Below are 17,152 nucleotides of genomic sequence, written 5' to 3'. Positions count from 1 at the left end.
GTAGGCTTACAAAACTAGTAGAGATCTGAAAAATACTCCACCAGCTCCTGCATAATTTGAGTGGCCAACCATGCCTTCCTATTAGTCAATGGGGCTATCAATAAACCGTCTCTCAAGCTGGCTCACCAACCACTCAGCCTGCTCCTTCTGTGGACTTGTTTTAGATTTTTAATACCGGTAACTTCAGTGATAAGGATATCTCTCAAGAATGCTTTAAACGCATCCCAAGTTCCATTCGGATTGGGGTGAACCACATGATGTAGCCAAAACTCTGCAACTGCATCATTTATGCCATCGTGGGAGGGAAATGGGTTTAACCAAAAGCCATTGAGTTTCCATGGGGCCCTCGGTAGGGTCGTGTCAGGTTCAGAAATCAGATAAACCATCAGGGGAGAGTGATCTGAGATACCCCTGACTAGAGATGCAATGTCATGTAAGAAGCAGGACGTTTGGGGTGTGCATAAGCAGAGATCAATCCTAGATAGGGAGTGATGCATCTTAGAGAAGCAGGAGAATTGCTTCTGCTGTGGGTTGCGGCCTCACCAAGGGTCTATCCATCCCACCTCCTCTGTGAATTCTCGCAATGCCGTTCGGGCAATTTTGCGGTCATTTGCCGGAGGGAGGTGTTTGTCCAGGACAGGGTTCTTATTTAAATTAAGGTCACTCACAACAGTTAGAGGTAGGTCAGGGTTGCCTAACTGAAATGCCAGGAGGGTTATTAATACCTCTGAGTTAAAAGGAGGTGGCACATATAGAGCAGCAAGAATGCATTTCAATTGGTGCACTTTTACATAGCAGGATCACATACCTCCCCTCTGAATCAATCAGTTTGTCATATACTTGAAAATCCACCGATCGGTGCACCAGTACACTCACCCTCCTTGAGTAGGAGGTGTGCGTGAAATGGTACACCCATCCAACCCATGAAAAGTTAACACAAGATACCGTCTCTGGAACCAAATGGGTTTCCTGAAGGGCATACAGGCAGTCCCCGAGTTAAGAATGGGTTAGGGACTGCTGGTTTGTTCTTAAGTCGGATTTGTTTGGAAGTGCATGGGCAGAACGGCAGAGACTGTTTTCCGATGTTCTGTCAAGTAGCTGCGCATGCACAAACGTCATTTTCCGATGTGCCTACCGCCGTTCGTAAGTAGGAGGTTCGTAACTCGGGAACCTCCTGTAAATTGCCAGTGACTGCTTTCTGAGGACGATGGACACCATGGTACGTTTGAATGGGTCCTGGAGACCCCTAATATTCCAGAACAATGCAAGGGACAGTGTTCCTCTAGAAGCAATAAAGTATTTGTGATGGGGTAAAAGGCACCCCAGGCCTTCCGTGCCCTGATAATGCATGTTCCTGCTCAGCCGAGCATAATATACCTGGGTGTACAACAGCTTGTTGGTCACTGGGCATTGTGTAAGTGTCAAGGGGCAATTCTACAGTGAATATGCAGTGGCTGGAAGTGAGGTCAAAAGTTCTGGAATCATAGCAGCTTGGTAGAACTGTGAAGAAAAATACTGAAATAAGAACAGTAGTCACCATCGTGTGACTGAAGAAACATTTGCTAGCCAGCGATTTCCGACTCAATCGGTCGGTCGATAACTGAAAGTAAACAAGATCAGGAACATAGGGTTGCTTCAAGCAGCCTAATTGGCAAAACTCAAAGGGAATCAATTAGCTCTTTCCTGTTAAACGTATGGATTTTGTAAAATTCACATTGCTCACATCGCCGAGGGGAGGAAAACGTTTTGTCTCCCAACCAAACTGCTGGTGTTCTGAAGAAAAACAGGGTAAAGGTAGCCTTCTCTTTGCTCACCCCACTTCCGGGAACAGTGGAACACAATGTCAGTCTCCCTCCGCTACAGCCCTCCTGGTCTGGCGAATAACGTTTTTGTTGGCATCAATCTATGCAGATACGTGTGCTTGGCCTCTGACCGTAATGCAGAGTCATGCTAGGAACAGCATGGCATATGGAGCTTGGAGTTGTTGACGCCTCTTTTTAACATCTGCAAATCTTGCTCTGCGGCGCTGTACTTCCACAGAGTAGTCAGGGTAGAAAGAAATGCATGCACTGTTAAACTGTATGTTGTGCCGGTCCCTTGCTTGGTGAAGTAAAATTTCCTTGTCTTTATAGTAAATGAGCCTGGCTAGGAAGGTACGAGGCGGATGGCCTGGTGGGAGAGGCCTCGGTGGCACTCTGTGCGCCTGCTGCACCAAGTACAATGAGGTGAACACCTTCCTCCTAAAGACCTCGAGCAGCCATTTTTCCACAAATTCTGTGGGGTCCCTGCTCTAAGTCTTTTCTGGGAGCCCCACTATGCATACATTGCTCCTCCTCAGATGGTTCTTGATATCATCTGACTTGAGCTTGTTAGCCCTAGCAAGTCTCGCTGTGATCTGAGTGTCTGAGGGAGGCCATTTTGTCTATGTCGCTAGTGCGATCCTCTGCAGCAGTGGTGCTCTCTAACCGTCTGTATGTCATGACGGATAAAGCCCAGTTCCTCCTTCATACTGCCAAAACTGCTCTTGAAGAGTATGCACAGAAGCTGTGCAAGTATGTACCGCTTTGAGAATGTCTGCCAGGGTGGGTTGTGCGGTCTCCTCATCTCCCCTGTCCACCTCCTCAATCACGGGGAGAGCTGAATCACTAGTGGCAGAGGGGGTCTGTGAGAGCTGCTCTCCCACCAGTGATGCATGTAATGTAGCAGGGGTGGCCTCCATATCTTGCTCCCCTCTCTGTCCCATAAGTCTAGAAAGTTTTTGTGTGTAATATGACATGTCCGGGGGGGGGGGGGGGGCGGGGTCCTTCCCGTTTGGCTTGGGAGTTTTAGGAGGCTTACCTGCATCCTTCGGCTTGTCATCTCCACGTGAGCACCTGGAGAGGGAGGCCGCAGCGCCATGTTGGAATTCAGACGGTCCCCCAGTCTCCGTCTGTTTGCGGGTCTGCATGACGTCCAAATTGTCCGGTGGCAGAACCGGGAGTGTCAGAGGTAGGTCTGGCGGGGTTGAGGGCCAGGTTTCACAGGCTGGGAACAGGATCAAAGCAGGATCTAGGACAGAAGGTCTGTGAGACACGTTCTCTCACATGCTGCTCTTGGTCACGTCCCCCTTTTGGCCTTTTTGAACCCATGGGTTGCTTAAAGAGGGATTCCACCTACAAAAAAAATATTAAAAGCCAGCAGCTATAAATACTACAGCTGCTGACTTTTAATAAATCGACACTCACCTGTCCCGGGGTCCAGCGATGCCGAGGCTGCCGCCGCCACCATTCTAGGTGAGGGAATAAGGAAGTGAAGCGAATCGGCTTCACTTCCCGGTTCCCTACTGCGCATGTGCGTGTCGCGCAGTGCAATAGGAATTGTCTGCGCTGTCTTTGGGACCCGTGTGTGTCCCAGCAGACAGCGCGGCAGGACAGGAAATGACATAGACTCCCACGGGAGTCTATGCCCGGAAGTAGGTGTAAATACCTGTCTTTGACAGGTATCTCCACCCCCCTCCCCCCTGAAAGGTGCCAGTTGTGACACCGGAGGGGGGGAGGGTTCCGATCAGGGGAAGTTCCACTTTAGGGTGGAACCCCGCTTTAAAAAAAAGTTTCTTTTAATTTTGTTGGCTATGTCTAGTTGCCGAAATGGGGGTGTCCCCATTAGAAGTTCTCCCTTCACCTACTGTTCAGTGATGACTATAACATTTTCAGTTGTGTATCACTTTCTGTCCTTTTGACAATTGTCACCTGGAAAAACCGAGAGGTGAATCCAACCAATAGGGGATGCAGACAACCATAAAAACTTGATGTACTTGTTTTGTATCTGTGACAGTCCAGTGGGTTTCAGATAACAGCCAAGCAATTAACTTTTCATGGAGCCCCAGGTTTGCTAATCTGATGGCAGCATTCATTTTCTTTGTATGTTGCCCTGATTTCTTCATTCCTCTGTTTTTTCTACTCTCTCATTTCCAGCTTGAGGCCATAAATGCTCATTAAAATGTTCCTTTCCCAAGTACCCAGGCGCTTTTCTTTCACTTTCGTTAGGCTAGGTTTTTCTGCCAAGTAGCTTACCTAGTGCAGAAGAGCAGATGGTCCCGACTATACAAGGGTGGGTGTCCTGGCCAAGGTTTCCATGGCACAGACACCTGTCCACATTTGGCTGGCTTTACCATGTAAATCACAGTCATCTCCTCCTCTGTGGGAAGTGTACGGTAGAGTAGAAGAGTCTGCACAGTTGTAAATGATATTCACTCCCAAAGTCATTATCCTCTTCTTTTCTCGCATTCCAAATAATGAGCATCGCTCTGCAGTGCCAAAATCTAGCTGTATGGTTCTATTAGGATTTTGTTTGACTATAACCCGGCAACCTCTGCTTACTTGTGTGCCAGCTGTGCGGATGATGATCACCAGAGAGATCTTAGAATGGGGAAATACTGGTACTGAGAAGCTATATAGAGGTTTTTCATGTCTTCTCGGAATTGCAGTCTTCAGTTGTTTGGGTCTAGCACAGTTCTAATTGAACTAATTATAAAGTTTGCAGTGGATTTAGTTTCTTAGCCTTTGTACACACAGTCGGACATTCCAACAATAAATCCATCGGATTTTGTCCGAAACTTGTGTTGCATACACACAGTCGGACAAAGTTGTCGGAAAATCCGATCGTATAGAACGTGATGACGTTATTTCGTTACGACGGGACTACGTTCAGGCTAGTAGCCAATAGCTTTGGTCTAGGAATTTGATCTGAGCATGCGTGGCACTTTGTCCGATCGGAATTCTCTACACACAATCGGACAAAGTCCAATCGGATCATGTTGTCTGAAAGTTTTATAGCCCAGCTCTAAAACTTTGTCCGTAGGATATTCCGACGGAAACAGTCTGATGGAGCCCACACACAGTCGGATTATCCGACAACACGGTCCGATCAGACACATTCCATCTGAATGTCCGACCGTGTGTACAAGGGCTTATGCCGTGTACACACGACCGGGCTTTTCGAGGGACTAGGTCCGGCGGTCTTTCCGACGGAGTTTCGGTGGACTTTCCGAATGATCAGACTTGGCCACACACAATCACACCAAAGTCCGACGGATTTGAACGTGAAGACGTACGACTGGACTAGAATAAGGAAGTTCATAGCCAGTAGCCAATAGCTGCGCTAGCATTGGTTTTTGTCCGTCGGAATAGCATACACACAAATGGATTTCTCGGTCCGGCGGAGTTCCGGTGGAAAAATTTAAAACGTTCTATTTCTAAAGTCCGCCGGATTTTTGGCAAGCAAAGGTCCGATGGAGCCTACACAAGATCGAATTGTCCGACGGACTCGTTCTGTCGGACCTTTGCTGTCAAAAAGTCCTGTGGTGTGTACGTGGCATTAGACTGTTAGAATTGTCTCCTTTTCCTAATCCTCAGGTCACTCTGTCCACTGAAGATGGGAAACTTATTAGTGTTAAAGTGGCTGTGAATCTCGGACTTGAAATATGAACAAAGCAATTCCCTCTATAGTGTGTACTTGTCTCAATTAAGAACATTACATGTCACTTTTGTCTGTTGCTTTGTTCCTTTGCATTAGTCACTTCCGACAAGTTTTTCTGACACCAAGAGAAAAATGGTGACGGGAGGGCCCTTCAGTTGATATACAGCCTTAGCTCTGTTCCTGTGTGCTGTGTGAATGGGGGGTGCAAATCATTTGGTGGAGGGGGGATTATAGTGTGGGGTTGTTTTTCAGGGGTTGAGCTTGGCCCCTTAGTTCAGTGAAGGGAACTCTTAAGGCGTCAGCATACCAAGACATTTTGGACAATTTCATGCTCCCAACTTCGTGGGAACAGTTTGGGGGTGGTCCCTTCCTGTTCCAACATGACTGCGCACCAGTGCACAAAGCAAGGTCCATAAAGACATGGATGAGCGAGTTTGGGGTGGAGGAACTTGACTGTCCTGCACAGTTCTGACCTCCACCCGATAAAACACCTTTGAGATGAATTCGAGTGGAGACTGCGAGCCAGGCCTTTTCATCCACATCAGTGCCTGACCTCAAAAATGCGCTTCTGGAAGAATGGTCAAACATTCCCATAGATCAGGTGTCTCAAACTAGCGGCCCTCCAGCTATTGCAAAACTACAAGTCCCATGAGCCATTGCAAGGCTGAACAGTAACAAGCATGACTCCCTCAGGCAATTGCATGCTGGGACTTATAGTTCTGCAACAGCTGGAGGGCCACCAGTTTGAGAGCCCTGCCATAGACACACTCCTAAACCTTGTGGGCAGCCTTGCCAGAAGAGTTGAAGCTGTTATAGCTGCAAAGGGTGGGCCAACTCAATATTGAACCCTACGGACAAAGACCTGGGATGCCATTAAAGTTCATGTGCGTGTAAAGGCAGACATCACAATACTTTTGACAATATAGTTATTTTTTTCAATAGGTTATAAATGTTTTACACCTTTAGGAGAAAGGACCCAGATCAGCAGATAGCACTCATAGAACCCCTCATTTCCAGCCCAGACTCGGAGAGAAAAAGATGCCATATATAGTGTAAAATTCTTACGTTTATTAAAACTATGCATAAAATTACAGTTACAGAATAGAAGTGATCCAACTCAGCCACTCGTGCTGCATCACACAGTCCTCCCCGTCACACTCGGGACCTCTCCTGTTTGTTAGGGAAAGATTTGAGACCAAGTTCCAGTGCTTATATGTTTCCTGAATTGGGTGTCGTTAGGTTCTGCCCTATGCGTTCTGTCCAATGGACGTCATCATATTTTTAAATGTTTTTTGTTTCTTCCCCCCACAGCCCCCCTTTATACTTACCTGAGCCTCATCTCCATCCAGCGATGTACATGAGAGCCACGGTTCCCCCAGGTCTCTTTCTCCTCATTGGCTCTCACAGCTTTGAGAGCCATTGGCTCCTGCTGCTGTCAATCACAGCCAGTCAGCCAATGAGTTGAGAGCGGGGAGATGGGACTGAGCCTACCATCTGAATGTTGCAGCTGAAATTGAGACTCGTCAGACCAGGCAACGTTTTTTTTCCAATCTTCTGTTGTCTAATTTTGGTGTGCCTGTGCCAATTGTAGCCTCAGTTTCCTGTTTTTAGCTGGCAGGAGTGGCACCCGGTGTGGTCTTCTGATGCTGTAGCCCATCTGCTTCAAGTTTTGATGTTTTGTGCGTTCAGAGATGGTATTCTGCATACCTTGGTTGTAACGAGTGGTTATTTGAGTTACTGTTACTTTTCTATCATCTGGAACCAGTCTGCCCATTCTCCTCTGACATCAACAAGGCATTTTCATCTACAGAGCTGCCACTCGCTGTATATTTTCTCTTTTTTGGACCATTCTCTGTAAACCCGAGAGATGGTTGTGTGTGAAAATCCCAGATCAGAAGTTTGCGAAATACTCACCAGCCCGTCCAGCACCAACAACCATGCCACGTTCAAAGTCACTTAAATCCCCTTTCTTTCCCCATTCTGATGCTGGGTTTGAAGTTCTGCAAGTCGTCTTCACCACATCTAGATGCCTAAATGCATTGAGTTGCTGCCATGTGATTGGCTGATTATCAATTTGTGTTACCAAGCAATTGAACAGGTGTACCTAATAAATGCCCGGTGAGTGTATGTCTCCGATTGTGTGAGATGAATGGGGGCGGGGGGCAGATACATATCATTTGTTTTTGGGGGTGGAGGTCCACTTTAAGGAGAACTATTATAAAAGATACGATTGTGTCCAAGACATTTTGCTGATGCAGGAAATGCTCTTGTAACTTTATACTATAATAATATATATAGTTCTGTATTTTTCAGCAGCATCCTGCAGAGAATTGCAGTCTTCTTATACGATGTACAGTATCCGGATCACAAGCTTTTTCCAGATCCGTCAGCATTTTAGACTTTGTAGGTTAAAGTTACACATCAAAGGAATTCAGCCATTCAGCGGAAGCCGATTTACTTTCCCAATTGTAATGTATTTCACATATTATTTGGATCCATCAACCCCTGCTGTGCCGTGTGAATGATAGTCTAAGGCTACATACTGTAAACATCTCTGTGTATTTCATTTGAAGTTTTCAGTCTTTGATTTATTTTATGGTTCCTTTCATTAAAAACCAATCGCCTTCCAGCTCAGCATCTCCTAGTGGGGAGCGTACAGTGTATCTGAACCCAGAAACAAACATTTACCCGCTTCAATACCGGCCACTTTCACCCCCTTCCTGCCCAGGCAAAACTTCTGCTTTCAGCGCTCACACTTTGACAATTGCACGGTCATGCAACACTGTATCCATATGGAATTTCTATCATTTGTTGAGATAGAGTTTACTTTACTACTGGGATTTTTTATTTTTTGCTGAACAACCCAAAAAAGACTGAACGTTTTCTTTAAAAAAAAAAAAAAAGGCTTTTCTTAGTTTGTTATAAAATATAAATAAGTAATTTTTCTTCACTGATGTGCACTGATGGGCATTGATGAGGAGGCACTTTTGAGGCAGCACTGATGGGCACTGAAAAACTTCACTGATAACCTGCACTGATGGGCACCAACGGGACAGCACTGATGGGCACTGACAAGCTTCACTGATGACACTCACTGGGGCTGCACTGATTCACTGATAGCCTGCACTGATGGGGCTGCACTGATGGGCACCAACTAGGTAACACTGATGGGCACTGACCAGCTTCACAGATAACCTGCACTGATTGGCGTGGATGAGGCAGAACTGATGGGCATTGACAAGCTTCACTGATAACTGGCACCTATGAGGCAGCACTGATGGGCACTGGCAACAAAAACCTCCTCCTCGTGCCCAAAGCCCAGTATAAATCCAAGGGGGATCGGAGATTCGCTGTCCAAGGGCCTCGGCTATGGAATGCTCTACCAATCAACATCTGCCTGGAAGAAAATCACCTGGCTTTTAGGAAAAAACTCAAGCCCTTCTCTTTTAGTAGATGATCAAAGCTCGTCACAGTGCCTAGAGGCGATTCAGTTCACATTGTGCGCTATACAAGTATTTAATTTATTCATTCAAGCTTTACTGATAAGCTGCACTGATGTGCAGGGATGAGGCAGCACTGATGGGCACTGACAAGCTTCACTGATAACCTGCACTGATGGGCACTGACCAGCTTCACTATTAACTGGCACCGATGAGGCAATGAGGCAGCACTGATAGGCACTGACAAGCTTTACTGATAACCTGTACTGATGGGCACTGATGAGGCAGCACTGATGGGCACTGACCAGCTTTACTGATAACCTGCACTGATGGGCACCAATGAGGTAACACTGATTTGCACTGATAACCTGCACTGATGGGCACCGATGAGGCAGCACTGATGGGCACTGACCAGCTTTACTGATAACCTGCACTGATGGGCACCGAAGAGGCAGCACTGATTTGCACTGACAAGCTTCACTGATAACATACACTGATGGGAACAGATGAGGCAGCACTGGTGGGCACTGACCAGCTTCACTGATGACTGTCATGATGAGGCAGCACTGATGGGCACTGACAAACTTTACTGATAACCTGCACTGATGGGCACCAATGAGGCAGCATTGGTGGGCACTGACAAGCTTCACTGATAACCTACACTGATGGGCATTGATTGGCATTGATGAAGCTGGACTGATAATCAGGGCTGTAGTTATCAGTATAAACAATGTACTCAATGTGCCCTGTCAGCCTTGCTGATTATCGGCTCTCCTTTCCTCACACAGAGACAGCATGTAAGGAAAGGACTACCGATAACTGTCAAGTCTGTTCGTGTGCAACCATTTGTGATTGGACACAGCTGATCATGTAGTGATGCAGAAAAATTTCATCTGCCCAAAATTATTGGCTCAAAGTAGGGTTTTCACATTGTGACAAAAGAAAAAAGTGCAGTTAATGGCTGCCGAAAACGCCCACAATTTTGCAGCAGTTTTGCCACGATTTTACCTTGCTTATGGTGTTTTTTTTTTTCATTGGTCATGTAACTCAAAAAATACATAAAAATCGCAATACGGGTGCATTTTTTATGTGTTCTTGCTGTGTTTTCAACACATTTCAATGGGGAGGTGCATTTTTGGTGCGGTTTGCCAAATATGCACCAAAAATGCAGCAAGCAGAATTTTTAACACCACTTCAAAAAGCTAATGGCCGACAGTAAATTCATATTCATTCAAAGTCATGATATTAATTAAAAAGTCGAATATAATACAATTGTGTATAAAAAAAAAATGTGGTTTTTAAAAAAACGTTAGTTCCGGTTTTGGCTAAGTGCATCCTCATTTCTCCGTGTCGGGACCAAAATTTTCATTTCGGTGCACCACTAATCACATAGTAAAGGGCTGCAGTGTTTGGCCCTTTACTGCTGTCTGTGATTAATCGGCACAGCAGTCACAGATTGCGTCCAATGCGCACCCCAGGGGGCACATGGGCGAACGTCTATTGATTGGATGGTCTTTTAGGTCTTTTTGTTTGTTTAGGTCTGGAGGGGTGGTGTTGCCTAAAGAATTTGATCGCTAGGGAGGGGAGTGTGGAAAAAGGCACTGGGGAGGGTAATTGGGAGGGCTTGAAATAGATATAATAATTTGGGGAGCGTGTCCATCTTGAGGACTTATTCGACCGAACCATGATAGTTTAAGATGTTGCCATGATTCTAGAGAGCGTCTTGTCCTAGTCAGTAAGGGGCTGAAGTTCAGTATCGAATCCTTTTAAGCAGAAGCTGGTGGCATAGAACATGAATGTTTTTAGTCTTGGTACAGTAAAGTGGATACTGAAAGATTTGCTTATAATAACCCCATGAGGCACATCGGGACCTCTACCCATGGGCCGTGTCTACACACTGGCAGACAACCTTATAATTAATGTGCCAGCTCCTGCCAGCGCATCATTGTTTATTGCAATATGTTTCATTATGTATGCCGCCTTCATTGTAAATCATATCCTGTTCTGTTTTCTCTTGCAGAAAAACTAGAAGCTGCCCCACCATCCTCCCAGCAGATGAAATGCGGTAAGGTTGCAAAACATTGATGAATGATATCTACTGATTAAAGTAAAGGGACCAACACCTGAGCATAGCAATAAACTGATCTGCCCAGCTAGTAATTTGGCACATTTTCTGGCTGAGCGGAGAAAACAAAATTGGAATTTGTGATCCACTTTGTGGATCTACCAGTCAGCCTGCTTGAGGCTATACGTTTTTGTATTGGCGGACTGCTTGCCTTTCCCCTACCCCCCCACCCCCTCTTTTTTTTTTCCCTCATTTCTTTTCCATTTTACTTAACCACTTGGTCTTTCCGATTAACCAGATTGAATGTGCCTGTATATATTTCTCTGTCTACATATATCTATCTATATTGATCTGGTTTTATAGTCTTTAAGGTGGTCTTATAAAGTTGAGGAGTAGTTTTGAATGTATGGGATCTGAATTACCTACTTATCTACCCTTTGGTATCTCTGTTCCCCTGCAGCATTACTAGAAGTCCTTAGCTATTTTTTTTTTCTCCTGAATACTTGCCTTCATACAGGACTGCATGTTTTTATCTATATGAAGATCTATTTGCATCCCCAATATAAGGGTATGCTAATTGATACATTGGGAAGGTATTAGTTTGCTTCAGTAGAAAAAGGGCCGATAAGTCTAAAGCCCCATACACACTATCAGATTTTCTGCTGTTGTTGTCTTCAGATTTACCAAAACCATGTAGTGCAAGGGCTTGCCTGATTGCATACAAATTGAAACTCCTAAGGTTTGACCTCATATTATATGGCTTTGGTAAATCGCAAGGAAAAAAATCAGCATAAAATCTTATAGTATGTATGGGGCTTTAGCATACTTCTGCAGGAAGTGACTAAACACTTACATTACTATTTGCATAGATATTAGAATTTTTTTTGTTTTCTCTTGGGGCCTGATTCCCTTTTATGCAAGTGCTTACTTGATTGGTAGGGGACTGTATTTTGGGTGGCGAATATATTGAGTAAAAAAAATTCGACAGCAGGGAATAATGGAGGGAAAAGGAGTTAAAACTACTCAAGCTGAAAGCGGGAATTGTAACTCCATAAAGACATATATGGTACAGGATAAAACAGTCCAAAGAACAGACAGTTGAGATTATGTAGGAAGCTACCCCGATGGTAGAGGGGCTGACAAATAAAACTGTTCTCGGTGAAGAGGTAGTACCGCAAATAGATCAAAAACAGAGAATGTAGAAGGAAATGGATAGCCTACAAGCACTTCCCACAAAGCAACATATGGCAGAGATGATGCCCCATCTAGAATGCATGATTAAAGGAGAACTGAATGCCACAAGAACTGATATACAGAATGTGCTACAAAAAGTAGAAGAATCTGAAGCTCATTTAGATGTCCATAAAAAAAAGCCATCATGGAGTTGCGGGAGAGAGCTGAATTGGAGTGGCTGCAAATGAGGAATATCTGTTATAGGCTCGAAGATTAAGAAAACCGGAATAGACGTAACAACTTAAAAATTCAGGGCCTGCCAGTGTCCGTGAAAAATTCTGATCTAGGGAGTAAGGTTCGTGAGGTGTTTAATAAAATATTGAAAAAAGAAATATCTCCTATACGCTTTGAAAGAGTACACAGAATACAAAAAATAACTATGCCACCAACAGATACCGTAAGACAAATAGCAAGATTCTCTGATTATGAAATTAAGCAACAAGTTTCACTTGGCATGAGAAGTGCTGCACCGATTGAATTTAATGGAGCTAAAATACTGATTTTTACAGACCTGTCAAGAGACTTAAGCCCGTAAGAGGGCATTGAAACCGCTGATAAAACAGTTACAGGGGGAAAATATCTCCAATAGATGGTGTTTCGTGGCCTGTTTAATTGCGAAAACTCAGGGAATTTCAGCTACACTGCGATTTTCCGGATGATTTGAAAGACTTTTGCAGCAAACTAGATATGCCAGTGATCAACTTGGCAAACTTGGGAAAAAAAAACAGAATGGGGAAAGCTAAAATATCAGGCATGGAATAAAGTATAGAGTTTTGAGATTAGAATTAAAACAGGAACCAATGGTAAAGTGGTGAAACACATGGTAAGGGGGATATGAGCCGGCTAGGGCGTGAGAATCACTCAGGGGGTACACTGGGGATTGGAGATGCCTGCCTGCACCCTTAGAACCATTCTCCAAAGCGGAATGAGGTCTGGGGGGTTCACGCGGGCATACAAATCCCCCAGGGGAGGCCCTTTGGTGCTGGATGCCCATAATCTGGGCAACAGCCCGATGGGGCATATCATTGAGATTCAGTGTGGGGGGGGGGGGGGATTGGTATAAAAAAGTATGAATGGGGTAAAACAGGTGGTGTAGGGTTGTGTTGTTGGTTGTGTTAAGTTTTTTTGTTGTTGGTTAAATGGATCACTGTAAAGGAAGTGGAAGAATTAGATCTTTCCCCTATGGTTGAATGGTTTCTTCAGCTTATGCTTCATACATTTGAGAGAGGATGCCCTTAAAATTAGTTACCTATAATGTGAGAGGTTTAAACAGCCCCAATAAAAGGCACCAAATAATGCAGGAACTGAAAAGTTGGTCATCAAATATTGTCTTTTTACAAGAGACTCATCTTAAATGGTCCTCCAAGGTCGGAGTGAGCTCAAAAGGTTTCCCCGTTTGGCTTCACGGATATTCTCCCAATAAAAGATCTAAAGGAATGGCAATTGGTTTAGGAATACACCATTTACTTTACTTTAAAAGCAATGGAGTCTGACTTTGAAGGAAGGTATCTATTTATTAAGGGTTCCCTGTTTAATAATGAGTATACATTTGTTAATATTTATTGCCCTAATACTTACCCTTGCCTTTTTTTGAGAAAGATACTGTGTAAATTAAATGATTTTAAGGAGGGAAAAGTTATTATGGCAGGAGACTTTCATTTTGTGCTTGATTCAACTCTGGATACTCTACCTATCTCTCTACTTTCAGAAGGGAAAAATCTTAAAGCTGTCAAACAAAAACTGTATCAGCAGCATTTAGTAGAGGCATGGAGGATTATGCATCCTAAGGGGAGGGATTTCACATATTATTCTCAAGTTCATTCCTCCTACTCAAAAATTTAAGTTTTTCTAGATCATCAGCTCTTAAAGGGTCTGTTAAAGGTAGAGGTGAAGTCAATCCCCCCCTTGGATCATGCTCCGGTTTTAGTAAGCTTGAATATGGAGGATATACATCACTATATTTTAAAAAGTTTATGGGAATCCTGACTCCTTTTTTACACTCATATATGAATGCTAATGGGGCGGCTTAAAGATGCGTGAAGAAGCCATGGGGGCCTATATTACACTCTTGCTAAATGAAGGGAAGGATCCAACACTTTGCTCCAGCTTTAGGCCAATATCCCATATTATTGAAGATATGAAAATCCACGCGAGGATACTGGCCAAAAGACTAAAGCTATATAGCGGGGCAAAAAAGTATTTAGTCAGCCACCAATTATGCAAGTTCTCCCACTTAAAAAGATAAGAGAGGCCTGTAATTGTCATCATAGGTATACCTCAACTATGAGAGACAAAATGTGGAAACAAATCCAGACAATCACATTGATTTTTGAAAGAATTTATTTGCAAATTATGGTGGAAAATAAGTATTTGGTCACCTACAAACAAGCAAGATTTCTGCCTCTCGCAGACCTGTATCTTCTTCTTTAAGACGCTCCTCTGTCCTCCACTCATTACCGGTATTAATAGCACCTGTTTGAACTTTTTATCAGTATCAAAGACACCTGTCCACAACCTCAAACAGTCTCACTCCAAACTCCACTATGGTGAAGACCAAAGAGCTGTTGAAGGACACCAGAAACAAAATTGTAAACCTGCAGCAGGCTGGGAAGACTGAATCTGCAATAGGCAAGCAGCTTGGTGTGAAGAAATCAACTATGGGAGCAATAATTAGACAATGGAAGACATACAAGACCACTGATAATCTCCCTCGATCCGGAGCTCCACGCAAGACCTCACCCCTCAAAATTATCACAAGAACGGTTAGCAAAAATCCCATAACCGCACGGGGGGACCTAGTGAATGACCTGCAGAGAGCTGTGACCAACGTAACAAAGGCTACCATCAGTAACACACTATACCGCCAGGGACTCAGATCCTGCAGTATCCCTCACGAACACTACCAAAGATCTTGGGAGAACTGAGTAGCTATGGGGCTGTTTCGAATTTAAGGATTAACATGGAGAAAACGGAGATATTAAATAAGGGTAGGCTCCTCAGAGCTCTTTTTACAATTGTGTGGAAACAGAAGTGATTAAGATATCTGAGAATATACCTGGCAGTATCAACAATAGATTTATACCAAGATAATTATGTTTCTTTATTGAATAAAATTAAACAAGACTTGAAAGGATACCCTGTACATAGATTATCATGGTTTGGTAGGATAAATGTTATTTAAAATGATGATCCTTCCAAAAACACTGTTTACGCACCATGCAGCCTACCTGTGGAGGGGGAGAGAGGAAAGCCGCCGGCTGGATGATCAGAGCAAGGAACATCACAGCTTTCATTTCAATAGCTGTGTGTTGTTCCCTCGCAACACACGGCGTCACATAAGCCCCTCCCCTTGTCCAGGGAACTTGATACATGTCACCTGTCCTAGGATTGGACGGATGAACTGTCTATCATAGTCCTGTAAAAAGAGGAGGGGCTTATGTGACGGCGCATGATGGGGGAACAAACAGCTGTGATCCCCGCTCTGATTATCCAGGCAGTGGCTCTCCTCTCTTCCTCTCTGTGATCAGCTGTACTCGCCCCCCGATCCCAGGCAGCCCTTCTTACCAGCCCTCAAAATCCACTCGCACAATGCGAGCAGGCGAGTGGAATTTTTGAGGGCTGACCTATGAAATGAGTAGACCAAGAGTGCTCCTTCCAGATTTCCAAAAATATGATGAGGCGGCAGTGCTATGGAGGATCTTGGACTGGGTCCACGGCTCACCGTATTAAATATGGGTGTCCTTAGAGGAAAGCATGAGTAATGTGGCTTTGGGCCAAATTATTTGGATTCCAAAGCAATATAGGGGACTTTCGGGAGAAATGGCACCAATTTACTATAGAGACATTTAGAGAGTGGGATAAATTACTTATATCATGGCAGTGTAATAGTCCCTTGACAGGTAATAACTTTTTCCTGCCGGGGAAAGATAATAATCAATATCTAAAATGGACCCTATCAGACCAGCTGAGGTTTAAGGATGTCCCGAAGGGAAACGCTTTGTGCTCATTAATGGAGCTGTGAGAGAGGTATGGTACGACCCCATGGGATGTGTGGAGATATAGACAGCTCCAACATTTTGTGGATGCTCTCCCAAAACCTCTCCTGAAGAAATGAAAAATAAGGTTTTAGACCATGTCTATTCCACTTCAGTGGACACGCAAACAAAATAAATGAAGTATAAATTGGTGAAATGGTATTATTTGCCATCAAAAATACATAAAATGAACCCTCACATTTCTCCTCTATTATGGAGGGAATGTGGGGAGGCTGGGACACATACTCATGTATGGTGACAGTGCAACCTGATTCAATCATATTGGATGGAAATAATAGACTTAATAAAAAGAAATCAGTGGAAATTAAATTGGGTTATGTTTGTTCCATGCAATAAATACGACATGGAATTAGCAATTATTCCTTTTTTGCTGAATGTAGCAAAGGCATTAATCCCCAAACATTGGGGGTCTAAGAAGACCCCGACAATGAAGGAGTGGTTTAGGGAGATAGATAGGACTAGGCTTATGGAGGAAGTAATCCACTTGCAAAATGATTCTGATGTAAGATTTGCTAGTATTTGGAAAGGATGGTTAGAATTTAAACAATCTCCGGTCTATACGAATCATATGGAAAGTGAGGCTCCTCCCCCCCTTTTTTTTTCTTTCCTTTCTCTTTCCTCAGGGGTGGGGAGTAAAGGCTGCAGTACCTCCATCTCTTCACTTAAAAATTTATATGAATCTTTAGAAATAGGGCCATTCAAGATGTGATGTTAAAGGATATTGTATTTTGTATATGTGTGTGTATTTTTTCTGAATGGTTTTTTATTTTTGTATTTGGAATGATATGGAAGATTTTGTATGAATTTAAAATTCAATAATAAAAAAAAAAAAGTAAAGGGACCAACACCTGAGCTTAGCAATAAACTGATCTGCCCAGCTAGTAATTCGGCACGTTTTCTGG

General features: G+C 43.9%; 1 protein-coding gene across 2 annotated transcripts in view; it reads left to right on the top strand.

Moving 5' to 3' along the window:
• The window catches only part of TMEM65 (transmembrane protein 65), a 189,925-nt gene that overhangs the window by 87,024 nt on the left and 85,749 nt on the right, over positions 1-17,152 (top strand). For both annotated transcript variants that reach the window (XM_077493305.1, XM_077493306.1), the window contains one exon: positions 10,918-10,962. In XM_077493305.1, coding sequence (XP_077349431.1) covers positions 10,918-10,962 — 45 coding nt within the window. The remainder of the gene's footprint in view (positions 1-10,917; positions 10,963-17,152) is intronic.

This window comes from Lithobates pipiens, unplaced genomic scaffold (assembly GCF_037356315.1).
Source record: "Lithobates pipiens isolate NorthernLeopardFrog02 unplaced genomic scaffold, aLitPip1_a1.2 Scaffold_19, whole genome shotgun sequence".
Lineage (NCBI taxonomy): Eukaryota > Metazoa > Chordata > Amphibia > Anura > Ranidae > Lithobates > Lithobates pipiens.
This window is presented reverse-complemented; position numbering and strand designations above follow the sequence as displayed.